Source organism: Saccopteryx bilineata, chromosome 2 (assembly GCF_036850765.1).
Source record: "Saccopteryx bilineata isolate mSacBil1 chromosome 2, mSacBil1_pri_phased_curated, whole genome shotgun sequence".
NCBI classification, from domain to species: domain Eukaryota; kingdom Metazoa; phylum Chordata; class Mammalia; order Chiroptera; family Emballonuridae; genus Saccopteryx; species Saccopteryx bilineata.
The window spans coordinates 2,455,016-2,482,829 of NC_089491.1; the positions used below are offsets into that span (position 1 = coordinate 2,455,016).

The 27,814-nt window shown below is 64.7% G+C and overlaps 1 protein-coding gene across 3 annotated transcripts in view; it reads right to left on the reverse strand.

The window, feature by feature from the left end:
* COL5A1 (collagen type V alpha 1 chain) overlaps nt 1-27,814 on the reverse strand; it is a 161,559-nt gene that overhangs the window by 12,587 nt on the left and 121,158 nt on the right. For all 3 annotated transcript variants that reach the window (XM_066255728.1, XM_066255727.1, XM_066255726.1), the window contains exons 38-63: nt 23,149-23,202; nt 21,502-21,609; nt 20,137-20,226; nt 19,972-20,025; nt 18,631-18,738; nt 16,091-16,198; nt 15,044-15,097; nt 13,938-13,991; nt 13,727-13,834; nt 12,447-12,500; nt 12,248-12,355; nt 11,178-11,231; nt 10,285-10,392; nt 9,657-9,710; nt 9,376-9,429; nt 8,203-8,256; nt 7,490-7,543; nt 6,578-6,685; nt 6,436-6,489; nt 6,298-6,351; nt 5,275-5,382; nt 3,829-3,882; nt 2,927-2,962; nt 2,468-2,521; nt 1,300-1,555; nt 251-363 (exon numbers count right to left, since the gene is read on the reverse strand). In XM_066255728.1, coding sequence (XP_066111825.1) covers nt 251-363; nt 1,300-1,555; nt 2,468-2,521; nt 2,927-2,962; nt 3,829-3,882; nt 5,275-5,382; nt 6,298-6,351; nt 6,436-6,489; nt 6,578-6,685; nt 7,490-7,543; nt 8,203-8,256; nt 9,376-9,429; nt 9,657-9,710; nt 10,285-10,392; nt 11,178-11,231; nt 12,248-12,355; nt 12,447-12,500; nt 13,727-13,834; nt 13,938-13,991; nt 15,044-15,097; nt 16,091-16,198; nt 18,631-18,738; nt 19,972-20,025; nt 20,137-20,226; nt 21,502-21,609; nt 23,149-23,202 — 2,115 coding nt within the window. The remainder of the gene's footprint in view (nt 1-250; nt 364-1,299; nt 1,556-2,467; nt 2,522-2,926; nt 2,963-3,828; nt 3,883-5,274; nt 5,383-6,297; nt 6,352-6,435; nt 6,490-6,577; nt 6,686-7,489; nt 7,544-8,202; nt 8,257-9,375; nt 9,430-9,656; nt 9,711-10,284; nt 10,393-11,177; nt 11,232-12,247; nt 12,356-12,446; nt 12,501-13,726; nt 13,835-13,937; nt 13,992-15,043; nt 15,098-16,090; nt 16,199-18,630; nt 18,739-19,971; nt 20,026-20,136; nt 20,227-21,501; nt 21,610-23,148; nt 23,203-27,814) is intronic.

The window sequence follows — 27,814 nt, forward strand, 5'->3', positions numbered from 1 at the left end:
TCGCCCCCAAGGTCTCCCCACAGGTTGCGGGTTGGTCTGAGGTTGGAACCAGGGAGTCACGTGTGGGGGGACATCTGTCCACTTCCGTAACCCACTGCTAAAAATGCTCCCGACGCCTCTGAAGGACTCCTTCCGAAGGGAACACCTGGGTTTTGAAACTGGCCACTGCCTGGATTTTGTTCCCCAAGCCACGCCCCCGAGAGGGCCACGCCCCCCGAGAGGGCCACGCCCCCGAGAGGGCCACACTTACCCCCTCGGACTTCTTGTCTGGGTAGACGCAGGTCGCTCCCCCGGCTGTGAAGTTGCAGTAGACTTTGAACGCGTCCCTGGAGCAGCCTTGGTTGGGGTCGACCCAGTATTCACCTGCATGGTGGGGGGTGGGCAGGCGTGAGGACCGCACCCCGGGTGGTTTCCTGAGTCCCCGGGCTGTGTTCGGCTGGCAGCTAAAACACACGCCGGACCATGCGCTGCCCGCACAGCCCTCCCTGGGAACGGCGGGATGCATCCTACTTTTTCGCCGGCCCCGAAAGACACCTGGGCTGACCCCGGCCCGAGAACACGGCCGGAGATGGGCACGTGGGGTGCGTGCCATGCGCTGGACAGCGACACAGCTTCTCCCCTGAGCTCGGGAGTTCACACAGCTGGGGTCACAGTCGCCTGGACCATGGGACCGTCCAGTCTTACAGGAAAGACGTCAGACCCCGATGTAAACAGCAGGCCGGGCGCTGTACTTCTAACGGGGGGGGGGGGGGCGAGCGTGGTTTAGCACAGTGAGAACAGGATGGGTGTGGGGGGGGCGAGCGTGGTTTAGCACAGTGAGACAGGATGGGTGTGGGGGTCTGTGACGCTCCAGGGTTTAAGGAGCACACCCCCAAGGACAACTTCTAATTAATACCACTGTTGACACCAATCCTGATCCTGGCTCCCATGACAGCAGTGGCCGCAGCTGACACTTCCTGTAGGTGCCTCGCTTTGAACCAAGCCATGCTACGCCTCGTGTCACCCCGTCCTCGGTGTGAACATTCCCGTTGGACAGACGGGGACGTGAGGCTCAGGGTAGAGTGACGGGTAAGCTTATAGACTGGCACCTGCCTGTGGGGACCCCAAGACCTCACCACCCCTTTTCCCCCAGCCTCCCAGGACAACCTGTGTCCTCTCCTGGTGTGATGCCTCCGTCAGATTCCAGGGGCGAGGCCCAGGCGCCCCTCACGGGGTGAACGGGAGCACCCAGGCCTGCGTCCTTCCCGCCCCAGGCTTGTCCCACGGGGCGCTGCCCACCGCAGCAGCGGCCGCCCCTACCGTCGGGGAAGTCGGGGTGGCAGAGCTGCAGGTCCTTGCAGGTGCGGGCGGGGTTCTCCTGCGTGCCCAGCGGCCGCTTCATCTGCTCGATCTCCAGCTTCAGGGAGTTGAGCGAGCCGAAGATCTCCTCCATGCCGTCCGCGTAGTCCATGTAGCTGTCCCCGTCCCCGTCCTCCATCAGCTGGCTGGCGTCGATGTTCCTTCGCGTCCGGGACGCCTGGATCGGCAGCGGCTGGATGACCTCGCCCGGGGGGCCCTGGGTGTGACAGAGCGGCAGCAGTGGGTGGGAGGGTGGGTGGGGCAGCACGGACGGGCCCTGGGTTGCACACACCTGTGCCATGCCATCTTCCCTGCCTCCGGAACATTGCACAGCCAGCCACAGCACACGGCCTGGCCTGGTGTTCACACGCCTGTCCTCAGTGAGACTCAAAGCACCCGGACCCACCCCTCACCTCTGCTGCCCAATCAGGCTGCACACCAGGTGGAGGGAGGGCTGTGTTAATACAAGGACGTGGCACCCAGACCCACCCCTCGCCTCTGCTGCCCAATCAGGCTGCACGCCAGGCGGATGAGGGCTGTGTTAATACAAGGACGTGGCACCCGGACCCACCCCTCGCCTCTGCTGCCCAATCAGGCTGCACGCCAGGCGGAGGGGGGGGGGGCTGTGTTAATACAAGGACGTGGCGGGTACTAGGTCTTCCCCGGCTAAGGATGAGAATGGGAGTCCAGAGGCTGCACTGCCAAAGGTGGGCATCCCACAGCACTCAGTGTGGCTCACGGGGCTCAGTCCTGCACCTTAGGGCCTCGTCTAGTACGGCCCACCTGACGTGTGCGCACAGGCACACACACATGTGCATACACACAGGCGCACACATGCATATACACAAGTGCACAAGTGCACACACGTGCTTTCTCCCTCTTCGTCTGTCTGTCTCCTCCTCTGTCTGCTTCTCTCCCTGTCTCTGGGTGATGGCACACCCCAGGGGAGCTCTGTGGGGTGACTTGTTTCCGTTTCCCGTGGCTCCATCCTAGGGATGGGCCCCGCCTGCCGCTCAACACGGGTTCAGTCAAGTTTTGGAAAGCGAACTGCACAAACATGTTCCTACGATGCCCTCAGCGTTAGGAGAATCCCCACCCCCCTACTTCCAAGTCTTCAAAGGCTGCTCACCGGCGGGCCGGGGGGTCCTGGGTGGCCTGCTTCACCCTTCGGGCCAGTCGGACCCTGGGGAAAAAAGAAAAGAGAATCCAGTCTGACCCTGCGGCCTGCTGCGACCTCCACCCCCCGGGACCCCTGGAGGGTCCCCGACAGCCTGTGTGGGGAAGGCAAAGGGACAGTCTGATATGCCAGGGCGGGTGACAGCTCCCCTCTCCCCTCCACGGCCCCCCACCCCGAGACGGGAGCTTCGGGGGACAAGGTCCTCTCTGTGAGGCAGGGAGAATAGCCCAGCCCCTCAGTCTGAGACAACTCAGGCTGGAGACGAGCTCAGGACAGCTCAGCGAGAGAGCAGGCGCTCGGACGACCAACCACGAGTCAGGAGAGAGGGGGTGTCCGGAGGGGGGCTCATCCCAGGGGCACCACCCCCCTCCCCCGAGGTGGCGGGCCCATCCAGGGGTGCACACCACTTACCGAGGAGCCCTTAGCACCTTTTGGACCAGGAGGGCCCTGCGGAGAGTGGGGGCAGAGCATTAGCAGGCAGGGGGCCCCTTCACCTCTGGGCACACACCTCTGAACAAGTCCCACTCGGGACGGGCCTGGCTTTCACCCCTTCTCATGCCTGTCCCCCCTTCCCAGGTGTCTACACTTGCACTCGCTTATTGAGGAGAGGCAGGGGAGGGGCTGGGGTGCAGCTGGGGCTCATCCACACGGGGGCCCCAGGTGGGCCCCCCATCCTCCCCAGCCGGGAAGTCACAGTTCAGACCACCGAGTCAGAGGGCACAGAGGGGGGCGTGCTGGCCTCAGGCCCGGGCAGAGCCCTGCAGCCTGCAGCAGCTCACAGCCGAGGTCAGTTTCAGACCCGCCAGGGACACCTTGGCCACATGGACCCGGGCTCTGGCCCAGGTGGACACGGAGGCAGACTGGGTCGGGCAGAGGAAGACTGCAGGCCAAGAGGATGGCTCTAAAGAACTGGGCCTCCCAACAGCACGAGGAGGCCTTAGGGAGGCCTTGGGGAGGCCTTGGGGGGTCCCTAGGGGAAGCGACCCCAGCTCATGTTGGGTCCCACTCGGGCTGACAGGGAGGCTCACTGCCCCCAAGTCCCACCGGCAAAGTCCACGTTCCCTAGACTGTCCAGAGATAGGTCCCCCACCCTCCTTCCCCACCTGAACTCAGGGCCTGAAACCCCACTTCATGCTCTGTCACTAGGAACCCCCACATGGAACGAATGAGCAAACCCCTTCCGGGGTCCCTGATCCTGGGGACACGCACGTCCTGTAATTCTCCAGCTGCCCGTAGGCCCATGGCCGGCCCACCTCCCTCCCTGGTCTCCCCGTGACAACCGGGACCACGCCGCACCCCTCCCAGATACACACCGGCAGGCCGGGAGGGCCCGGGGGGCCGATCGGGCCGGAAGGACCAGTGATACCCTGTGAGGAAGCAGAAATCGCCGTTGTCATCGCACAAGGAAGGAAGGAAGGGAGAAGTGGGCGTTGCTGTCCACACACCCACGTCTCAGTCCACACGTCCGTGTCTCCCTACCAGCTGCCTTCCAAGTCCAACGTGGGGCCAGCTGCCTCGTAAGGGGAGCTACCCTCCACGTGGGTCAACTCCCACCAGGAGCTGACAATCCCCAGGCCCCTCTGCCCAGGCCGGCCACAAAGAACTCTTGGGCACTGAGGAGGCCACAGGGTGGTGCCCTCTCTTTCTGTCTGTGGAGCGGGGTGGGGGGTGTATGGGACGAACGGGGATGGAATGGGGGCCGATGGGGGCCACGGGTCACTGTGAGAATCCCAGAGACTCTCTGGCCAGCACCTGCCATCAGCGATGCTGCCGACACCAGCCTGGGGTGAGCTCACACAGGAGAGCTTTCCTTTGGCGGCAGGCACCCTGGACATCTAACTCTCACGACTGCTGGGTGGGCCCTGAGTGCCACCACGGCCTGGGGACGCTGGGCGGTGGGGAAATGGTCAACGTGGGGGGGGGGGGGGAGGTGAGGAGGTGGGACTTCCCGAGGGAAAAGGTGGCGGAGATGGGACTTCCCGAGGATGCCACCTCCCCACCTTATGCAGTCCAAGGTCGCTTCTACTTTGTTCTCCGCCCCGCAAGCTCCGCCCCCTCCAGTCTGTCCCCTTCCAGGTCGGGCGTGGGCACAGCTCAGGGGCATGTGTGTGCCCCATCACGTCTGCCCTGGGAAGCGGTGATTGGCAGGCTGGGAGGAGGTCTGGGGCCCCTCAGGTGGGGAGGGGCACAGGCGCAGGTCCCCCTCCAGGGCTCACGCCGTCCCCCCCGGGGCGCAGGTCCTCCTGTGCCTCTGTCCTCCCCACAGAGCCCTGCCTGGCTCACAGGTGACAGGCAGGATGGAAGCTTCAGGCTGAGCCTCCTTCTCTGTGCTCAGCTGGGGCTGCAAACTCCAATTAGCTACCTTGGACCCCAGGGAAGTACAGAACAGGTGTGCACACCTGGTTCCAGGCTGAGAGCCCGCCCCACGTCCCTGGCCAACACAGCTGAGACTCGCCAATGACAAACCTGGGCAATGAGCCGGGTCAGAGGCCCCTGCACAGAGGGGGCGTGAAATGTCGGCCCCTCAGAGGCCACTGTGGCCGTAGCAGGAAGTTCCCACTGCAGTCACGGCCCGGGCTGAGCAGTGGCTGCGTCCCCAGCTCCCTGTGTACCTGGCAAGCTGCTCCCATCCGCCCTGGCTGGACGTGGGAGCCCCTTCTGTCCTGGCTCTTACACCAGGCCTTTGGGCACAGACAGCCAGGGTCCTAAGATGCTCCGGCCACCCCGGGGCAGCTGGGCCAGGGTGCCCTGTCACACACCTGTTCTCCTTTGGGGCCGGAGGATCCCTGCGGGCCGGGGAGACCTCGGTCACCCTTCTCACCCTGTTCACCCGGAGGGCCGATGAGTCCGATCAGGCCGGGATGACCCTGTTGGAAGCAAAGGCATGAAGGGCAGTGGCCGTGACAGAGACTCACACCCGGCCACATAAGGCAGCACGCCACGGGACGCCACTGAGTCACCAGCCAACGTCTCCTGGAGTGGAAGGAAACCCAAAGAGCCGGGGGTGGGGGTGGGGGTGGGGGACACACAACAGCAGTTCTGATATGAAAAGAACCCTAAGAAACAAAGTCCCAGGACCCAGACCCCCGGGAGCAGGCGTTCCTGAGTGACCACTGTCACTGCATCCTGTTCTGAGACTAGTTTCCCAACTCGTCGCGGTAAACCCGCCCCTGTTATCAAGGACAGAGGTAGCACTCGGGGACTCGGGCGGAAGGGCCATTACGGGCTGTCACAGAGACCACCACCATCTCAGGGTTTGTTTCCCTAAAACATCCTCTCCGGGTGTTCGCATGAGGTCATCTGCTCTCTAGGGGCCCGTAGAAAGTTCTGGGAGGGTCCCTCCAGCTTCTCTCAGGTTGAGGGGAGGGTGGGCATTAGCGTGGAGGGAGAAAGAGCCAGGCTGCCTTCTTTGCACAGTTACCCGGCTGGTAAGCGAGCGTTGTGTGCGTAAGTAACCCACGTCAGTGTAGGAAATCACCCCAGTAAGAACACGAGGGCTTCGTCCCCCCCATGCTGCAAGCCCCCCGGCACTTCCTGTGGGAGAGACCAGGGACCCCACATCCAGACCCTCTGCTGCCCAGACCCTGGACGCCTCTCAGCGGGGTCTCTGTGCCACATGGCCTGGTGGGTCCCCAGCTGAGGGCAGGGCTGATGCTTGACCCAGCCTGGTTCTGTTTTCTCTGTGTCTCTAGCTCTGGGGTGCCCATCCCCCACAAATGCAGGTAACGGGTGTTTGAAGGGTCCCCGAGTCATCCCCGCAACCCCATCTGAGGCTCCCTTACCTTTTCCCCTTTGGGGCCGGAATCTCCTTTGAGGCCGGGGAGTCCTGGGGGGCCCTGCGGGGGTGGGATGGGGTCAGGGTCAGGTTCTCTCCCAGTCCCGCCCTCCACCACTGCCGGGGCTCCTCACACGTCACTCACCATGGGCCCGGGGGGGCCGTCGGGGCCTGGGGATCCCGGAAGACCTTGTTCACCCTGAAACACAGGCAGCCCTCCGTCAGCCCGCCCGGCAGGCCCAGCCCTGTGCCCACCCCCCCCCCCCAGGTCTCCCCGGTCCACTCACCACAGGGCCGGGGATCCCTCGCAGGCCATCAGGCCCGGGTTTCCCAGGGGCCCCCTGGGGGCCAATGGGACCAGTCTTCCCAGGAGGGCCTTCCAAGCCGGCTTCTCCCTGCAGGGCGGCAAGGTGAAGACCATGGGACCCCCGTGCCGTGGTTCAGGGACACCCCGCTCAGGACGCTGCTCAGAAACCCCAGGAGCCGTGGCAAGAACCCTGAAGACCCCCCCAGATACCCTGGGGGCTGCCCCAATTTTCCCCATTCCCGGGGCAACTGCCTGGCCAGTTCCCCCTCCCGCCAACTTCCTCAGCTGGCTGGGCTCCTCCAACTACGCCGATCGTGGCCAGCAGAGCGGTTACGGCCAGCCCTGAGCTCACGGTGGGTACAGCCACCAGCTCCCGACAGGCACAGGGCCGGGTGACTTTCGCCACTGCCCCCACCGTGACAGGGCACCTCCAGGAGGAGGCCGGTGGTGCCACCGGGGTGCTGGGAGACCAGCCCCACAGGTCCCCGGGTGCCTGGCTGCACGCTCCCTGCATGGTGGCCTCGGCCTTGCGCCTGCCCCGCCCCTTGCTGGGCACTGTCATCGCCTTCCTCACGGGTGACGCAGCTGAGGTGCCCAGGTCAGAGGCCAGGCCTGAGGTCATACAGCACCCTGGCCTTTCCGATGCTGGCACCTGCTGCCCAGCCCCTCGGGCTGGCGGGACAGACCCTGGAGCTGGGGGGGGCCGAACCCCAGTGACCAACGCCATCGCTGAGCCCAAAGCGGCCACTGTCTCAGAGAAGACTGACTGGGCCAGGTCTGCAGGGAGAGCCAGGTCTCCCGAGGCCCCGCGGTGACTTTCCCGGGGTCACCTGCGTCACCACCTCCCACCCCACTCGCCCCCGGGGAGTTCTGCACCCAGAAAGCACATCACCTTGGCTCCTTTCTCTCCCTGTCGGCCTTCGGGGCCTGCGGGCCCGGGGGGACCCTGCAACAGGAGAGAAACACACAGGATGGGCGGGCTGCGGCCGCAGAGCGGTGAGCGCAGGGCATGCAGGGGCACGGAGGTCACGCCCAGGAATCCCGGCTGGCGCGGCGCAGGCCCTCCAGATGAGTCAGAACGACCCTGGGCTGGAAAAGGCCTCGAGTCCATGTGTGGGGGCAGGGGCCGGGGTGGGGGGCGCTCTGGCCGCTGTACCGGCGTCACGCCCAGCAGCTTGGCTTTCTGTGACACTAGCACACGGCTCATCATGCAGTGTGGAGACAGACGCCTCCCAGCCTCTCTGGCTTTGCCGAAGGCCTGACCCCGGGAGGGGTGCTCTTCGGCCGCCTGGGTGTGGTCCTCCCACGACCACGGCCGTTATGATGGCGTCGGCACCGGGCTCCTCCTGACAGGAGTGGGCGCGTCCACCCCGCGGGTGGAGAGCCGATGGTGTGGCGGGAAGCCGCGCGGAGGAGGCTTCATGCAGAAGCATCTCGCTCGCCGGGGCTTCCAGCGCCCGCCCGGGGCCCAAGCCGAAGGTGGGGGTGGGGACACCGGGGTGGGGGGCCCCAAGCCCAGGTGGGGGTGGGGGACACCGGGGTGGGGGCCAGGCCGGCCGCATGCACAGCGGAGGCAGGAGGGGACGGGTTTGCCGAAGTTTTTACCCTTTTTCCTGGAGGCCCCGACGGACCTGGCTCACCGGTGGGGCCCGGGGATCCCTGCAGTCAGAGAGAAAACGGGGGCGTCAGGGACCGGGGTCCCCTGGGCTGAGGTCAGGCAGGGCCGGGCTGGGCTGGACTGAGGCTAAGATAACAGTTTCCCTCCACTCAGGCCTCGGGCTCTGGCCCCAACTCCCTTGTCTCTGAGCTGGCAGGCCAGGTCCTAAGTGACGCTGTCCTGGAGGCCTCTGCTTCGACCTCGGCCTGTCCTTGGTGCCCGGCTGTGGCAGTGTGGGCAGGCCTGACCATGGTGACCTCCCTCGCTGTTAGGAGGAGCACTATCCCCCTACCACCATGGCAATCACCCCGACTCTCGGTGACGGGCTCGGTCCACACCACCGTCTGCACACGCCACCTTCCGCGGACGTGGACGCGGAGGCTCAGGGAGGACAAGTGTCCTACGTCCTAGGCCAGAACTTGGCTGAGGGGGGGCAGAGGGATGTGGCCTCTGAGCTGCTGTCCCTACCTAAGCGACCTCTGCTTAATGCTCACCTGAGACCAGTGACATTGGCCTGTGCCCTCGGGTCGAAAAACCCCCATGGGTGTGGGCTGGGGGAGGGAGAGCAGTGAGGACTCGGTCGCCCCAAGGGCGGAGCGACCTGCACGAGCTCACACTGGGGTCCCCTCTGTCCCAGAGAGAGACTCGGCTTGCAGCAAAGTTTCAGAAAAACTCCACAGGAGGTGTTAAGAGGCAACCTCTAGCGTGACCTCAGCTCAAGGGGCCAGCATGAAAAGAGCCCTCTAAGGAGGAGCTCCGGACCCCGCGAAGCAGGAATGAGCTCACGGGGCGGCTCACGGCGGGCCTCTGGGGCAGGCCTCCGGGGCGGGGCTCTGGGACAGGCCTCCGGGGCGGGGCTCCGGGGCGGGGCTCCAGGGCGGGCCAGGCCGTGGCTCCCTGGGTGGGCACGACTGGCAGCCTGAGCGAGCGTTTTTCCTTCCGGAAGGAGGGCCCATGCTTCCGACAGGCCCTCGGAGGGAGCCCACAGCCCCGTCACAGATGAGAATCAAGATCACACCGTAACGGGGTCTGGGTCTTCCTCGGAAATGAGCAAAGCCAAGTTGCAAACCCCAAGAAGGCACGGAGGCCCTCCACCGGGATCAAGGTCACGGCAGACTCACCGTTTGCCCGGCCTCGCCATCGTCCCCTTTGTCACCAGGGGGGCCGTCTTGACCCTGTGGGGACAAAGGCAAGTCCCTTCAGTCTCCTGGATGCTCCCTGAGTTCACACAGAAACACCTCAGTCCCGTCTGGAAAAGCCAATCCCCTCCGGTCCAGTGGGGCGGGGACACGGCATGCTCAGGGCTGGGGACACGGTTCTCCATCCAATCAGAATGCAGAGGCGAGTCAACACCGTGCGGGATGGACAGACAGATGGACAGAGGGGCTCCGCAAACACCTACCGCGGGGCCGGGCTCTCCGGGGGGGCCGGGGTCTCCGGGAAATCCGACGGGGCCCTGGAGCAGAGACAGAGAGGCGTGTCCACTCCCAGCACCCAGCCTGGAGCGCCCTCTGCCCAGCGGTCCCTGCGTGAAGGCCGCCTCCCCCCCAACCACCCCCTGGAACACTCTGAGACCACAGCGCCCTTCACGCCAGGGGGTCCTTTCTCGGATGTCATCTCCTGCGAGTCGCACAACAAGCCCGGACGCGGGCAGGCGGCGGGCAGGCAGCCTCTGTCTTCTCGCACTGAGGCCACACTTCCCGCTCCTGAGCTCCAGGCCGGAACCTGGGCTTCTAGAGCACACAGCTCAGAGCCCCCGCCTGATGCAGCGTCGGCAGGCCGCGGGAAGTGGGGGTAGGCACGGAGCCCCCCCCAGCTCCTGCCTGTCCCCATATGGGACCCCTGAAAGCTGTCCCTGCCCCCACCTTCACCACTTAGATTCAAGAGCTGGCTGAAACTCTCTACACTGGACATTACTGTCCCCAGGCCACAGGGGGTCAGGAAGCGACAGTGGGCGCAGGTGGGGGAGGGCAGCCCAGCGCCAGCCCCGCCCCCCGCCTCGGGCGCCGCGGCCTCGCGGAGCGACTCACAGGGCTGCCTTTGGGACCGTCGTCTCCGGGAGGGCCTTTGGGTCCAGGGGGTCCGGCAGCACCAGAAGGGCCTGACTCACCCTTCTCTCCCCTTTCGCCTTTAGGTCCCTGCAGGAGAAAGCCCAGTGCCCATGTGCCCACAGCAGACCTGGAGGCTGCCCCAGAGCGAGGCCCTGGCCCGATGTGCCCGTGGGCAGCATCACCCGGAAGGGCTGCAGCCTCCCTCAGGCCCTGGAGCCCAGCGTAGGTCCTACCAGCCGCCCGCGCTCCCCATGAGAGTCGGGCCACGCTGGTCCCACCAGGTGGCCCGAGGAGCCCACAGGCTTTGTGAGGGGCCCTCTGAGGCCGAGACTCTGCCTCTGCGTGGAGGGACTGACCCCAGACTAGATGGTGGACAGTGCAGACCCTGCAGGGCCCCCTTCTCTGTGGTCTGCAGGCAGAGGGAGCAGCTAGACGCCCACGAGACCTTTGTCCACCAGCCACCTCCTGGGCCCCAGAGGACCTCCCCCCAGGCAGGCTGGAAAAAATCCACCTCTGACCTGCAGAGGTCTGACCACTCTGGGCCTGGGCTGACCAGCGGACACCACTGCCCACATTCACACCAGCCTGCGGAAGGGCCCGGAACACCACAGACGGCAGGGCCCCTCGCAGCCCTTGCTCACGCGTGCTCAATGCTAACGTGTCTGCTCACACGCACGCACAGACAAGCAGATGCACACGCGTGTAAGCACACCTACGTGCACACACGGGCTGCTTCTTCGCAGTGACCGTCAGGGCAGCACGAGAGGGCACGTGGCTCCCGTTTCACGGGTGGAAACACGGAGGCAGAGCGAGCACGTCCCACCCAGTCCCCCGCGCCTGGTGGCCCCCGCCCCCAGTGCCCGCTCACTCACCGGGGGGCCCCCTTCTCCGGGAAGGCCAGGCTCGCCAGCTTCGCCAGGCTCACCCTGAGGAGGAAACGGGAGGTCATGCTGGTGCCGAGAGCACCGGCCTCAACACCCAGCGTGTCCAACCCTCCCTGGTGCCGCCACCAGGGCAGGGGGCCGGGGCAGGGGGCCAGGGCAGGGGGCCAGGGCAGGGGCCGACACAGGGGTCACTGTCCTCTGATGGCTCCCGGGACGGGAGGTAAAGAACCCGGCGGTCACAGTCAGGGACAAGGAGTGTGCAGAGTCCAGGGGGGTGCCCGGTGGCTTCCCTGAGACGAGCTTCGGGGGACACTATGAGAAGCCGGGTGGACAGGGCAGGAGCCCCCTGCTTTGAGGGGAGAGCCAGGCAAAGGCACAGAGGAGACTGCACGGTCTCCGCAGCAGGGTGAGCAGCTGCAGGCGGGCAGAGGGTGTGGGTGGTGGCGGCAGGTGTCCGGGACACGGTCCCTATGCTGGGGGGGGGGGTTGGGGGAGATGTTGAGAGAAAGACGCCCCTGAGCAGAGACAGTGCGTCACTGGTTAGCGGTCACAGAAAACGGAAGATGTCTCTCAATTTAATGGCTGACGTCTGAAAGCTCTGGGAACAGCGTCCAGGACACGCAAAAGGATGGAAACACCCCTTTGTCCTTTCAGCCCGAGAGGCAAGGGTCAGTGCTCCAGAGGACACGAGCTCGTGAGCACTGCAGCGGAGCCCACTGCACACGTGTGTGGAGGCGTGCCCACACATCAACCCCGGGGCCAGTGGTGGGGACCCCGGGCCGTGGGAAGACAGGACTTGAAGACTCGAGAGAACAGACACCCCCTCTCTCAGGAGAGCCCTGCAGACGGTGGCCGGGCTGCTCTGGGGGTCTGTTCACAAATTCTGCACCCGGCTGGCAGGGGCAGCAGGTCACTGCCCCCAGACCCACCGCCCGGATGTCCTCAGCTTCAGTGTGTCAGACAGGAAGGGCCCAGAAATACCCCTGCACACCTCCACGGAGCCAGGCGGGCACACACGCACGCATCGGACACGGGCACAGTTAAGGGGCGGGAGTCACCTTCTCTCCCACGGCGCCCGGATTGCCGATTCCCCCGGGGGGGCCTTGCGGCCCGTCAGCACCTGGTGCTCCAGAGGGTCCTCGGGGGCCGGGGGGACCTGGAGGGCCCTAGGAGGAGGAGAGCCATTGAGCACGGAGGAATGCAAACGCGTACGGACACAGGAGCCAAGGGCCACCGCCAGGTCCCCGTCACACTCACCATCTGGCCCACGTCTCCCGTCTCGCCCTTCTCTCCCGGAGGCCCTGGTAGACCCTGAGAACAGCAGGGGGCAGGGCTGAGCGGAGGGGCACACACGGCTCTCAGGGCGCCCCAACCCGCGCCCGACCAGCGTCAGGAGACTCAGGAAAGCGCTTCTAATCTCTAAGCGCAACACGCAGCACGGGGACCTCCCGTGACCCCAGGTCTCTAAGTTGGCCCGAGAAAAGTGAGGAAAATACAAAGGGCTGGCGGACAGGGGTCCTTACGGGGACGTCCCACAAGCCAGTGAAACCGAGGGAGCCAGCAGCACTGGGGTCTTCGAATTAATTACGTCACCACCGCAGGTGGGACCCCCTCACAGCAGCTAAAAAACCACGACTTCAATGATAAACGCAGACTGATGCCTCGAAGATGATTTAACAACACCTGACACACCCCGTGACGCACGTGGACAGAGCCAGGTCCAAACCTCACACACACACGCACACACACACGCACGGCGGCTTCGATCTCGCGAGACCCAGGTGAGGTTACGCGGTGTGCCCGTGCCCGTGTGTGCAGACACACGCTCTTGAAAGGCAGGACGGGAAACGGGCCCAGGTGTGCACTGCGGCACCCTGGGGGGTACATTCCGGAGTCACTTCTGTTTTTTTCTCTTACAGTTTACCAGCCACTTCCAACGTTTCCACCACAATCGTGGAAATAATTGTCACGGGTTGAAGTCGAGACGGGCACATCTGGGGCCACGGGAATTTACAGCAATTGCAACTTAGGGGGGAGCCCAGGGGTCCCCGCAGCCCAGGCTTCGTTTTCCCATTCTCAAGAAGACAGAGAGGCCCTGGTTGGTTGGCTCAGTGGTAGAGCGTCAGCCTAGAGTACAGAGGTCCCGAGTTTGATTCCCGGCCAGGGCACACAGGAGAAGCGTCCATCTGCTTCTCCACCCCTCCCCCTCTCCTTCCTCTCTGTCTCTCTCTTCCCCTCCCGCAGCCGAGGCTCCATTGGAGCAAAGTTGGCCCGGGTGCTGGGGATGGCTCCATGGCCTTCCCCTCAGGTGCTAGAATGGCTCCAGTTGCAGCGGAGCATCGCCCCAGATGGGCAGAGCATTGCCCACTGGTAGGTATGCCGGGTGGATCCCGGTTGGGCACATGTGGGAGTCTCTCTGCTTCCCCGCTTCTCACTTCAGAAAAATAAAAAAACAAGAGAGAAGGAGAGAGAAGGGGAGGGCAAAGATGCAGGCGCTATGGGAAGCAGACACGAGCCGGGTTACAGAGTCTAGTTACCTGCAGCCCCACAGGCCCAGGGGGCCCAGGAAACCCTCTGGGACCTTCGTCACCTTTCTGCCCGAAGAGGCCCTGCTGGCCCCGGGGCCCGGGCTCTCCGTCGGCTCCCTGCGGGCGGGGAACAATGGAGCGGGGGTGAGGGCTGGCTCCCGGTGCCCGCCAGCTGGAGGGGGTTGGGGTTGTCCAAACGTCCTTAACCACAGATACTCACGGAGGGGCCCGGCTGTCCGATGGGGCCTTGGGGACCCGTCGGCCCAGGTGGACCCTGTGGGGGGAAAGACAGACACAGTTGCTTCTGAAATCCCAGCTGAGGCCCAGGGGAGGGGCTGGGCGGGGCAGGGGTGTCCCCGTGCTCTAGTTCCAGTCCCTGCAGGTGGCCGTCTGCCACTCTGGAACCGGTGACGCCCTTGGTTCAACCCCAAGCACGTTGCCACCGGTGGCCAGGGCAGCCACCACCGAGGTCCTGCCAGAGGCCAACGCCCACCAGGACACGGCCCGCTGGGGCCCCGTTTTGCAAACGAGGACGGAGATCACACGGCTCGTCTGTGGCTGAGCTGGGGCCTGGCTCCAACGCCTGGGCCTGACGCCATGACTCCCTGTCCCTGTGTGTGTCCCCAAACACACATCCCTGTCAGCCCAGGGAGCCCATGAGACAGGGAAGGGCACAACTGACCTTGGGGCCAACCAGCACCAGGCGGAGGCCCCAACAGGGACTCGACCACCATGGGGACAGACGTACCCGGTGGGAAGGAGAGACAGGACGTGTCCCACACCCCCCGGAAGGAGCTGGCGGCCCAGGGACCGGGTCAGCGCCACAACACACTAGTGTTCCCAGCAGGTTGAGAAAAGGAAGAGGCGGGCAGTCAAGGGGCTGCCCCTTGAGCCCTCGGCCGGAGGGCATGACCACGTCTGCAGATCCGGAAACCTCCAAGACCACAGAGCTGAACTGTCCTCCAGTTCCCAGAACCTGCGAGCACATCCCGGTCCCGTGTTCACCAGGGGCCGCCCACGGAGGAGCGTGTGCATGCACACAGCGTGTGACAGGCCATGCACGTGCACACACGCATGACGTGCACATGGGAACGAGGGCCGTCAGCTGCCCTATCCGGTCTCAGCTCTTTGTGTTACGTTAATCGCAGTCACAACGGCATGAAGGACACGTGGCGCTGTGCAGGTGGCCCGGGTGTGGCTGCCCGCCGCCCGGGGCCCCGCCCGAGTGCCTGCATGGTCCTCACCTGCTCTCCAGGGCCCCGCCCACGTGCCTTAGTGGTCCTACCTGCTCTCCCGGGCCCCATCCGCGTGCCTGCGTGTCCTCACCTGCTCTCCTTTGTCCCCCTTGCTCCCCTTCTGTCCGGGCTCCCCGATCTCGCCCTGCGGGAAGAAGCGGAGACCCGTCAGCCCCGCATCATCCGACCTTGTCTCCCCATCATTCTTCCTCTTCTGGGCAATTAAGAGTCATCTCCTCTCCTGGGCGGGCGGAGGGAAGTGCTCTGCAAATTCCCGAGGGGGAAACGCTCCCCTCTACTCATGGGACGTCCTTCCCAATGCGACGCGGAAGGGGACGCGGCCTCGATCGGAAGTGACGCATGAACCTGAGCGGGTCTGGACACACGGTTAAACCGTGATGAAAACATTCACGCTTCCGAAGAGGCGGTCCCAAGTCTTCCCCGCCCCGCCCCGCCCCGCGCCAGGGGTGTCTGTGGTGCAGGGCTGGCTTCCACTCCCCACCCCAACCCTCCCCACCCCGCGGGCACAGCGTCGTCCATGGTGAGAGGGTGGCCTCTGCGATGCCACACGGGAGGGTGACTATAAGTAGGAAGTTACACGGGAGGAGCTGAAGCCAGTGTCTTCATGAAACAGAGCCCTGCGCCCGGCTAACCCCCGGGGCCGCACCAGAGTTGGAAAGCACGGTCCTAACAAGCGGGAGCCGTGCTCACTCCAGGGACGACGCCTAAAAACAGACGCAGGCGACTGGCGCACAGAAGCGGGTTAAGATTTGAAAGGATTTGGGGCAGAGGGAGGTTTTTTTCCGCCCCTTCCGCTGCTGACAGCATGAAGGCTACCCCAGGGGCAACGGCTTCTAAGTCCTGGCAAGCTCGTCGGTAAAGTAAACGACAGCATCTCCTAGGCGGCTTCGCAAACGGAAGAGGCTCGTGTGTCGCACGTGGGCAGGAGCCGCTCTGAGCTCCTCCAGGAACACGGGGAACGCAGGGCGGGCACGGGCGGTGGGGCGCTCTGTCCCCGCCGCCCCCACATCGCCTGCACCCCGTCTGAAGGGACGGCCCCGGTTCCGGCCTGTCAGCACTGGCCAGCTAGCGCGGCCGGCACCGTTGGAGCATAGGAGGGCATCCCGGTTCTCCTTACCTTGTCTCCGTCTTCTCCAGGGGGGCCCACGGGGCCAGCGGGACCGGGCAGCCCCACAGGACCCTGGAGACCGTCTCGGCCAGCGGGACCTTGCGGCCCTTTCTCGCCCTGAAGAGAGAAGAGTCACTGTCAGAGACAGCTCATCCCCCCCAAAGAGAGGCCCCAGGGCAGGAAGTTGACGGTTCTCGGGGAGTCGTCATGTCCACTGTCCTTCAGACAGACTTCAGACAGATATCCTGAACCCCATCCTGCTACTTTTACAGAAGGGAAACTGAGGCACAGGGGGCCCGGATTCAGACCTGGCCAAGCAGATCCCTAAGCCTGTGTGCAGGACCATCAAAACCGGGAGAAAGGAGGGCAGCGCTCCAGCCTCTGCCAGCATCAGCACCCTCGATTCTCCACAGAGACCCTGCCTGCCAAACGCACGCTCGCCCACACGCACGCATGCACACAGACCCACGGTCCGCCTTCCTTTCCTCCTGGTCCTGACCCCTCCTCCTGGTCAGCTCGCCCGCACGCACACAGACCCACGGTCCGCCTTCCTTTCCTCCTGGTCCTGACCCCTCCTCCTGGTCAGCTCGCCCGCACGCACACAGACCCACGGTCCGCCTTCCTTTCCTCCTGGTCCTGACCCCTCCTCCTGGTCAGCTCGCCCGCACGCACACAGGCCCACGGCCCCTGCCTTCCTTTCCTCCTGGTCCTGACCCCTCCTCCTGGTCAGCTCGCCCGCACGCACACAGACCCACGGCCCCTGCCTTCCTTTCCTCCTGGTCCTGACTCCTCCTCCTGGTCCCAACCCCTCCTCCTGGTCACTGCTCCGGGGTGATGACCCTCCCCGAGTTCTTGCTTTGCTCAGTCTAACAGTCACCATGACAGGCTGAGCCGCCGGAAGGCTCCCACCCGAGCTGGACATCGCCTTCCTCGAACAGACGCACAGAACGAGGGTGTGCATGCCGGAACGAGGACGCGGAAGAGGTCACGCGTGCCCACTGCCCGGTCTCAACGCCGCCGGCCAATACGACACGGAGCTGCCCCACGTGCACCTGTCCTGCCGGTTCCGGCTCCTCCCACTCAGCCCCCCACTGACCACAGTCTCTGCCCTCCCAGAGCCTGAGACCCAGGCCCCTCCCTGGTCACGTGACCGTGCTTGAAGACCCCTGCCCTTTCTGGGGCTATTCTGGGGGATGACAGACACGCAGCGAGTGAGCCATTTTCTTGAGAGGTTTCTGTTTAAATACTTCCTCTCCAAACAACGAACTAACAAGACCATTTCCAACCGCGTTTGTGTGAACCCTGCGTCCACTGAAGTCCCGAGGCGTCAGGTTTCTGACACGGGGTCAGCTGGCCCTACGTCCCGGGTGTCTCACTGGAAATGACCAGATGCCATCCAGCTGCTGCTAACACATTGGACAAACCCTCGGTGGCCCAGCTGTCCCCAACGTGGCTTCCGTGGGGAGTTCTGACCCGGGGAGGTGACCAGGGCCCTCTCACTTAACTGTGAGCTTCTCAGAGCTAACTGTGCAAAGGAAAACTCCATTTTTCTAACCAAAATGAGAGCCCCACATGTCCTCAGCTCAATAGGGGACCAGCCACGGTGACACTTGCCATTCCCCCAGAGCTCAGCTCATTCTGACACCCTGAACTCGGAAGGGGTGCCTTCTGCCCCCACAGCTGATGGAACATGGGTAGGTGGCAGTTTGCAACATCGTGTGGCAGAGCCAGATGTGGGGGTGAGGGTAGGTCAAGGGGGTGGGGAGGCGTTTGTGGGTCGTGGGGGACGAAGAAACGGAGGGAGGCTGGCCACAGGCGGCACAGGTAGGGTCCCCACAGGAAGGGGATTCGGTCTCCCGCACAGAAACCAAGCTTCCAAAGCCCCCAACTCAAGAGGTCCCGCAAAGCCCCCACCTCTCCACCTCTCGGGGCTCACTGAGATGGACGGTGGTTATGGGGGCCCAGAAAGCAGCTCCATCTCTCCTGTCACACGTCTCCTACCCCTTTTTCTAGCCACACCCGCCCCCAATCCAGCCAAGGAGGTGCCTGTCCCAAGTCTCCACGGCCCTCGTACAGAGAGGGCAGGAGCGCCGTGCACCCAGCAGGCAGCCGGGCACCCAGCAGGCGGCCACGCCCCCTCCGCATGTGGCTCCTGGCGCCTGGACACACTGCCCTCAGCCCTCCCCGGGTCTGCACACGCTGGGGCACACTGCCCTCAGCCCTCCCCGGGTCTGCACACGCCTGGACACACTGCCCTCAGCCCTCCCCGGGTCTGCACACGCCGGGGCACACTGCCCTCAGCCCCCCCCCCCCGGGTCTGCACACGCCGGGCACAGACGTGCAGGTGTGGCAGGCAGGTGGACCCCTGCCCGGGACTCCCCTCCAGCCCAGGAGACTCGTGGGGAACCCGCCCCAGGACCTCAGTCAGGACACCTTGAACACACGCTCTCTGAGAGGATGGTCTCAGCTCCCCTACCCCCCCCCATCCTGTAAACCCCCGGGAAACAGCCATGGCAGGGGCGGGCGGGGCGGGGCACGGTAATACTCACCGGGGCTCCTTTCTCCCCAGCCGGCCCTGGAGGTCCCTGCGGCCCAGGCCTCCCGGGAATTCCGATGGGCCCAGCGGCACCGGCCGGACCTCTCTCCCCCGGAGAACCCTGGCATGGGGCAAGAAGTGGGTTCACGTCAAGGCTCTCAGATGGCACGGATCTGATTTCCCGCCCGGTCCTCCCACTCACCCTTGCTCACTCTGGAGCCCACGATGGCTCCCTAGGGCCCTTTGCAAACACAGACCGTCTGGTCCCGCACCTGAGGCTCTGCGTTTCTGGGCCCTGTAACAGCCTCGTCTCCCCCCAACCCCCCTGGGGTCTGCCTGCCCACACAGCACTTTCAGCCCTGCTCCTCCTCCTCCTCCTCCTCCTCCTTGTCCGGGGGCGGCAGGGGAGGGGGGTGCTGCCCCTGGAGCCCTGCTGATGGGTGGTCCCTCCGCCTAATTTTAGGAGGTCAGCATGGAGAGGCCACTGCTGCTGCCCAGATGTCATCTTACCCCAGGTCTTTATTGGAAAGAAAGGTGACATTTTCATTTCCACCTGACTTACTGGTCATCACCTCTCTCAAATGGTCCGTGACTCGGTTAGGGGAAAGGGGGGGCTTATTTCGTGGTCCGCTCTCCAAGCTGGCCAGGGGCCGGAGGCTGCCCCTGAGGACCCACATCGTGGGGCTGTCGGACAGGTCCCCATTTGAAAGAAGGGGGAATTAAAGCCAACGTCCAGTTTCCACAAAGCCACCAGACAGAAACGGGGGTCTGGGGTGCACCTCACGGTGGGCATGGCCTCACGTGGCCCCCATACACAGCCAAGGGCCTGGGCTTCCTCTCACAACCCTCCCAGCTGGCTGGACTCTTACATAATAGGCAGCAGGTGAGCGTACCTGACCCACGCTCCAGGGTCTGAGCTCCCACCTGTGTGGGCCCACCTCTGCCTCGGGGGCCCTGGGCACGTGGGGGGCCCAACTCTGAGCCCATGTTTAGAGGCCACGGAGATGTGTCTGCTCCCCTGTGGGCTGTTCCAGGCCCCCAACCCCCTCACCCGTGAAGTGGGGCCACTCCTTCCTCCCTCCCTCCCTCCCTATTGCCCACTCCGTCACTGTTCCTTACACGACCTACTCCCCAAGGCCCTCTGTTGCCCTGGCTACCAGCTCAGGACAAACAGCCGACGCCCCTCCCAAGTCCACTCCTCCAGCACAGCCTCCGAGAACCCACAGGGGACCCCTCCCAAGTCCACTCCTCCAGCACAGCCTCCAAGAACCCACAGGGGACCCCTGTGCTCCCCGCAGCCCAGGTTCCGAGCAGGAGGACTGGAAAGGCGTGTCCTGGGACCTGCACCACTCACCGCGGGGCCCGGCGGGCCAGGGGGACCCTCGTTGCCTTTCAGCCCAAGTGCTCCCTGCAAAGCAACGAGATCGTGGTCAAGGGCGTCGCGGGCAGAGCCCTGGGGAGAGCCCCTCCTCTGAGGCTGGTAGTGTCCGACTCCATCCCTCACCGGCCCCTTACTCACCACCGGGCCAGGGAGCCCTCGGTCCCCGGGGAAGCCGCGTAGTCCCGGAGGTCCGTCTTTCCCAGGGAGGCCGGTGGGGCCTGGGTCCCCCTGAAATTGAAGACACAGGTGGGTTTCTGAGCGATGCCCAGGGCCAGGGTCCATGGGAGCTGGGCAGGCCTGGGGTTTCCAAGGGATCGAGTCTGAACACGACCCGCTGGTTGGCAGCCCCAGGCCGTGGAACGCGGCCCACGCTCACGCCCGGGAGGCCCGCGGTCCGGCTGCCGTGTGGGTGTCAGGGACGGACTCCGTCTGTGACTTCTCCCAAAGTCCTTTGGGGCCACGTGGGCTGAGCAGAGCCGATGGCCAGGCGGCTGCCCCGCCCCAGGTCTGCCTCCCTAGGGACGTGGGTCCTTGGAGGAGGGACACACAGCCGAAGGGCTGGGAGTACTGCCCGAGAGGCACTCTCCACCGGAGACGCTTGTTTCGAGCCCAAAACCACGTTTTGTTAACGCTTTGATCCCTTCCAGAATTTTCTCTGGGATCCAACATGGGAGCATAGGGGGTCTTCAAACCAGCAGAGAGGTCCGCTTGTGACCGGGACCCACACCAGGACCTGCAGCTACACGTGAACGATACCTATGTATCGAAAGCACACACGTGCCTAGTTTTCAGGCATACGGGTATTCAAATACACACACACAGGTGTGCGCAATGTTCTCAGGTTTTCTTGACTGGCTCCCGTTCTACTTTGTTACCGAGGTGACACTCTCGCGCGTGGCTGTATGTTCTGGAGCTTCTATGTCTTGTGACTCTAACTGAAAAACTGGAAAGGGAAAAATGACCCATTTTTATGCTAATTAACAGGAAAGATGGCCGCGGCCCCCAGGCATCCAGGCGGGGGTTGGGGGAGTGTGGCTCCTTCAGGAACTGACAGAGGACAGGGACGCAGAGCCGATGCCAGGAGGTGACAGAAAGGCACCCCTCCTCTACTCTGGGTTATTCTTTCGTCCCTGATTTGTGGGGAGCTGTTTAAAGGGTCACTTTCTAGAAGACAGGGACCTACGAAGGGTCAGCACGTGTTGTGTTTCTGGGAGCCAGGTGGGACCCCTGGGGGAGAGCTGGGGACAAGGCCGGCCCCCAGGCAGAAGGCAAGGACGTGTGATTCCCACGCCCTCTACGTCCATCCTTCCAGCGGTCAGCTCGGCCCTTTATACATGGAGCAGGAGTGGGGCTGAGCCCGAGGTCTGGGCAGTGGGGTGGCGTGAGCAGCGTTTGTGTGAGAAATGACACATTCACTGGCCAAGAGCAGCAGAAAACAGACAAACCACAAAAAGGATCCCTTAGGACCAGCCCAGCCCGGCGTGGACGGTCCGAGCAACTCACCTTCGTCCCCTCCTTCCCGGCAAGACCCGGGAGCCCCTGTTCACCGGGGGGACCCGGAGGCCCAGGGTGCCCACGCTCGCCCATCGGACCAGTTTCTCCTGTGGGGCCCTGTGGGGGGAAATCAGCATCAGCCACAAATTTCAAGGGAGTCACCTTCTGTCCTCATGTCGAAGGATGGCCTTGCCCAGGGAGGCAGAGGGCCCACGGCATGCCCACCGCCCTCCACAAGGCTTTGCAAGTCTCCCCCTTCTGGTCAAATCCCAGGAAGGACAAGATCAGAGCAAACACGGGAGGCCGTGCTGGGCAGCCCGCTGCCTGAAGCCACGCCATGGTCCCTCCTGCGTCTTACGGGGAAATGAAGGCAGTGAGGAGGGCGGGGCAGGTCAGCCACAGGACAGAGCCCGAGAGGAGGGCGGGGCAGGTGGGCCACAGGACAGAGCCCAAGAGGAGGGCGGGGCAGGTCGGCCACAGGACAGAGCCCATGAGGAGGGCGGGGCAGGTGGGCCACAGGACAGAGCCCGAGAGGAGGGCGGGGCAGGTGGGCCACAGGACAGGGCCCGTGAGGAGGATGGGGCAGGTGGGCCACAGGACAGGGCCCGTGAGGAGGGCGGGGCAGGTGGGCCACAGGACAGAGCCCGAGAGGAGGGCGGGGCAGGTGGGCCACAGGACAAGGCCCGAGAGGAGGGCGGGGCAGGTTGGCCACAGGACGGAGCCCGTGAGGAGGGCGGGGCAGGTGGGCCACAGGACAGAGCCTGAGAGGAGGGCGGGGCAGGTGGGCCACAGGACGGAGCCCGAGAGGAGGGCGGGGCAGGTGGGCCACAGGACGGAGCCCGAGAGGAGGGCGGGGCAGGTGGGCCACAGGACGGAGCCCGAGAGGAGGGCGGGGCAGGTGGGCCACAGGACGGAGCCCGAGAGGAGGGCGGGGCAGGTGGGCCACAGGACGGAGCCCGAGAGGAGGGCGGGGCAGGTGGGCCACAGGACGGAGCCCGAGAGGAGGGTGGGGCAGGTGGGCCACAGGACAGAGCCCAAGAGGAGGGTAGGACAGGTGGGCCACAGGACGGAGCCCGAGAGGAGGGTGGGGCAGGTCGGCCACAGGACAGAGCCGTGAGGAGGGTGGGGCAGGTGGGCCACAGGACAGAGCCCGAGAGGAGGGCGGGGCAGGTCTGCATCTATTTCCCGCTTTGCTAGGTGTGAACAACCCAGGAAGCAGGGTGGCTGGCCTGCCTCTTGCTGTAAGCCAGTGGTCCTGGCTGCAAGCCACTCCTCCCACTGATCTGAGGACAGTGAGGACCTCAGGCCCATGGGCACTGACAGGAACCAGGGACGGAATAAGGGCGCTGTGGGTGCCAACAGCAAGGACAGGCGGCACAGCCGGTCCCGCCCATGGGATGGAAGCCAAACTCCAAGCCGGCCCGGTCTGTCCCCGGGAGCCTGCAGGCCTCGGGCAGTGCCCTCATTCTCCACTCTGGTCCCCAGTGGGAGAGCTCAGAGGACCGTCCCTCTGCCCCTGCCGACTGGTCGCCTCCACGGAGCGTGTCTCCGAATGTCAGCGTCCCCTTCAGGATCCCAGGGGGGCTGACAGCTATGCCGTGACCCGCTCGTGTGTGTGCGGGTGACACAGGGAAACCCAGGGACGCCGCATCTCACCTGAGGGCCGACCACGCCGGGGGGACCTGGGGGGCCAGTCTTGCCTTGGAAACCCTGGGAAGAGAGAGTCACACGCTGAGACGGCTGCCATGTGGCCCACACCAACCACCCCCGCCCGTGCGGGTCCCAGTGGGAGGGTGTGCCGCCCTGCCCCCCCACCGGCCCCCAGCCCTAAAGGTCCCAGATCTTGTCCGAGAGAGCCCGTTTCTCTTATTTCTCTTGTTCCGTTGCTGCATTCCTTCCGAAGGTGAAGCTAGATCCGTGGGGCTCCCAGCATGACGCTTTGGCCAGGAGATGCATCGAAAGCTGTCCATCTTTACCACACCCCTAGGTGCGTTCCTCTTCTGAGTCGATCTGGTGCCATGTCCAGTGGCCGGAGCTGGACGTGGGGTGGGCGCCACCTCTGAACCGCGTCGTGTTAGCAAATATTTAACGCCGGTTCCATACCGGTCTGAGCTGAATCCCGCTCACAGCGCCAGGCGTGATGCCGGTGGCCGAGGCCAGGCCGGGTTCACAAGGGGCTCGGGCAGACCACAGAGGAACCGCGGGGCGACAGGCATCGGGGCTCCCCTGCTGCTGGACTCTCGCCACGGCGGCCGCACCTGTAGCCTTATGTAGGCTACACACACGCTTTCACCCACGTGCTCACGCACTAATCACGGAAAGAGCCTGTGGCCAGGCAGGAAGCCAGCGAGCCTAACCCCAGCTGTGTCCCTACAGCGGCTCTGTGGGGACCGTCCTGCTCCTGTGGCCACGCCTCCGACGCAGGATGGACAGACGGGCTCTGCGGAGACCGTCCGGCTCCCGTGGCCGCGCCTCCGACGCAGGATGGACAGACGGGCTCTGCGGAGACCGTCCGGCTCCCGTGGCCACGCCTCCAACGCAGGACGGACAGACGGGCTCTGCGGGGACCGTCCTGCTCCCGTGGCCACGCCTCCGACGCAGGACTGACGGGCGCTGCGGGGACCGTCCGGCTCCCATGGCCACGCCTCCGACGCAGGATGGACAGACGGGCTCTGCGGAGACCGTCCGGCTCCCGTGGCCACACCTCCGACGCAGGACGGACAGACGGGCTCTGCGGAGACCGCCCTGCTCCCGTGGCCACGCCTCCGACGCAGGACTGACGGGCGCTGCGGGGACCGTCCGGCTCCCATGGCCACGCCTCCGATGCAGGACCCACGGGCTCTGCGGAGACCATCCGGCTCCCATGGCCACGCCTCCGACGCAGGACGGACAGACGGGCTCTGCGGGGACCGTCCCGCTCCCGTGGCCACTCCTCTGACGTAGGACCCACGGGCTCTGCGGAGACCGCCCTGCTCCCGTGGCCACGCCTCCGATGCAGGACCCACGGGCTCTGCGGAGACCGCCCTGCTCCTGTGGCCACACCTCCGACGCAGGACAGACGGCTGTACGGCGGGCTCCTCGGCCGGCACGTGGACGGGGACAGCGGGACAGGCCGTCTTTCCTCACGCAGCAGCGTGTGTGTTATCAGTGCGGTTCAACAGACTCTCCCGTTTCTGCTCCCCGTACGCTGGCACGAACCTAACAGCCCAGCCTCCATTCCAGCGCTGGCTGTGCCCACACGCTGCCCCAGAGGACAAGGTGCCGGTGACCCTGGCGAGACGCAGGGATGCCGCCGGAGGAGTCCGGAGCGGGAAGTGCTGGCTCTCCGGCCCCCGCGGGACCCGGAGGGTGGTGAGCGCGGGGGCTCAGCTCCCAGGGAGGATGGCTCGCCTGCCGGTGTTGGCAACGTCTCCGCTGCATTTCTGGGCGGGTTCTCCCTGCATCAGGCCCAGCTGGGCTGCATGCGTTGGATGAAAATGGCCACTTGGAAAACGACAGTCTCCGCAGGCTGCATTTATTTACAGGGTCAGAAACCAGGGCTGCTGAATGCATCCCAGCGGGCGCCGTGCTCAGTGGGCCAGGAGCAGGGGGAGGCAAGCAAGGCCCACCCCCCTCCGTCCGGCCATGTCGGCTGCTGGCCTTGGGATGCGTCCTTCCTGAGAAAGGGGCTCCAGGCTCCCGTTCAGAAGAAAAGAATGAGAATGACCTCATCTGACTCCATTTGTGAGGACGGACGAAGCCAGCAGCCTGGGGAGACCTGCCTGGACTCCCCGTGGAGACGTCTGTCCCGGGTGGGTCTGAAGATGGGTGCCCCTGCATCCGTGGGGGGGGCAGAGCTGGCGTGGCAGAGGGAGCCAGGAAGCCCCTGCATCCGTGGGGAGGGCAGAGGGAGCCGGGGAGCCCCTCATACTTCCCCACAGAGACAAACAGCTCAGTTACCCGCCAGCCTCTTTTCCAAAACAAGCCCGCACGAGAGAGAAGGGCGCGCCCGCCCTGTGCAGAACCTCCCAGCCGTCTCCTCGGAGCGGCATTAGAGGCAGCTGCGCACGGCACAGATGGAATGTTTCAATTTTTCTCCATAAACGGGAGAGCCAAGTCATCTCCATTTATCAGCCGCCGCGCACTGTGCGGCAGAACACGGGGAAGGTGTAATTAAATAAGCTTCCATCACAAAGAACCAAAGAGACAAAGATTTTTTTTGTTAGGCCGGCACCAAGGAATATATTAAATACGGCACCAGAAAACCTCACTCCGGGAGGCGGGGGAGAGGGCTGCCGCGGCCAGGGGTCCTTCAGAGAAGGTTGGCCCGAAAAGAGTGGAAGTGTCTTTCCATCCACCTCCACCTGTGTGGTGACAAGCAGGTCACCGGGGACCCCGGTGAGTCCTAAACGGTCTGAGCCTGCAGCTAAAGGTCAGAGCTGTGCCCACACCCATCCCAGGGGACACGTCTACGGTGGGGACACGTCTACGGTGGACAGAGCATGGAGGCGGGCCAAATCCCAAAGGGCTCATGGGGCAGGAAATTGTCACATTTCCAATGAATGCTTTTTCTTACAACTAGAAAGGCTGGGGTCCTTCACCATCCACATGGCGAAGCCCGCCACGGGCATGAATAAAGGCCAGGGCACGGTCAGACATCAGCCTTGATGGCCAAGACGCTGACCAGGAGCACGGCTGGTGCCCATGGTCCAGCCCAATGGGCCACCTGTCTTCACTATAGCACGGACAGGGTGGACGTGTCCTCCGGGCCCCCTCCCCATGGTCCAGCCTGACGGGCCACCTGTCTTCACTATAGCACGGACAGGGTGGAGGTGTCCTCTGGGCCCCCTCCCCATGGTCCAGCCCGACGGGCCACCTGTCTTCACTATAGCACGGACAGCATGGAGATGTCCTCCGGACCCCCTCCCCATGGTCCAGCCCGACGGGCCACCTGTCTTCACTGTAGCACAGACAGGGTGGAGGTGTCCTCCGGACCCCCTCCCCATGGTCAAGCCCGACGGGCCACCTGTCTTCACTACAGCACAGACAGGGTGGAGATGTCCTCTGGACCCCTCCCCCCCATGGTCCAGCCCGATGGGTCACCTGTCTTCACTGTAACACGGACAGGTTGGAGGTGTCCTCCGGACCCCCTCCCCATGGTCCAGCCTGACGGGCCACCTGTCTTCACTGTAGCACGGACAGCATGGAGATGTCCTCCGGACCCCCTCCCCATGGTCCAGCCCGACGGGCCACCTGTCTTCACTATAGCACGGACAGGGTGGAGGTGTCCTCCAGACCCCCTCCCCATGGTCCAGCCCGATGGGCCACCTGTCTTCACTGTAGCATGAACAGGTGGAGATGTCCTCCGGACCCCTCCACCCCATGGTCCAGCCCGACGGGCCACCTGTCTTCACTACAGCACGGACAGGGTGGACGTGTCCTCCGGACCCCCTCCCCATGGTCCAGCCCGACGGGCCACCTGTCTTCACTACAGCACGGACAGCGTGGAGGTGTCCTCCGGACCCCCTCCCCATGGTCCAGCCTGACGGGCCACCTGTCTTCACTATAGCACGGACAGGGTGGACGTGTCCTCCGGACCCCCTCCCCATGGTCCAGCCCGACGGGCCACCTGTCTTCACTACAGCACGGACAGCGTGGAGGTGTCCTCCGGACCCCCTCCCCATGGTCCAGCCCGACGGGCCACCTGTCTTCACTACAGCACGGACAGCGTGGAGGTGTCCTCCGGACCCCCTCCCCATGGTCCAGCCTGACGGGCCACCTGTCTTCACTACAGCATGGACAGCATGGAGATGTCCTCCGGACACCCTCCTCATGGTCCAGCCCGATGGGCCACCTGTCTTCACTGTAGCACGGACAGCGTGGAGATGTCCTCCGGACCCCCTCCCCATGGTCCAGCCCCTGCAGTCAGAAGGGCCTGGCTGAACACAGCTGGGGTTAGTGCAAGGCCGGGGCCCCTTCTTGTGAGCTTTCAAAGCATCAAACACCAGAGTCAGAAGAGGAGGACTTTCAACTGTTCCCAATCAGAAAAGCATGCGGGTCCCAGGAGCGCCTCTCAGTTATTCCAGGTGGGGAGAGGGGGTTGCACGAGGCTCAGCGTGCCCAGGGCATCTGTCTGTGTCACGGTGGTTTCACCAGTGACCCTGCAGCCGGCCCCTGCCCTCTCCACAAAGGGGTCACATGTCACCGGCCTGCACAAGGACTCCCCCTAGACAGGCCTCTCCCCAAGTCGGCAGAGGCTGACCGCCCTCCCCCAAGCCGACAGGGCAGTGTGGGCAGCGGGAGAGGCCAGGCCAGCCCGTGCCCGGCAGCATCGGGGATACTC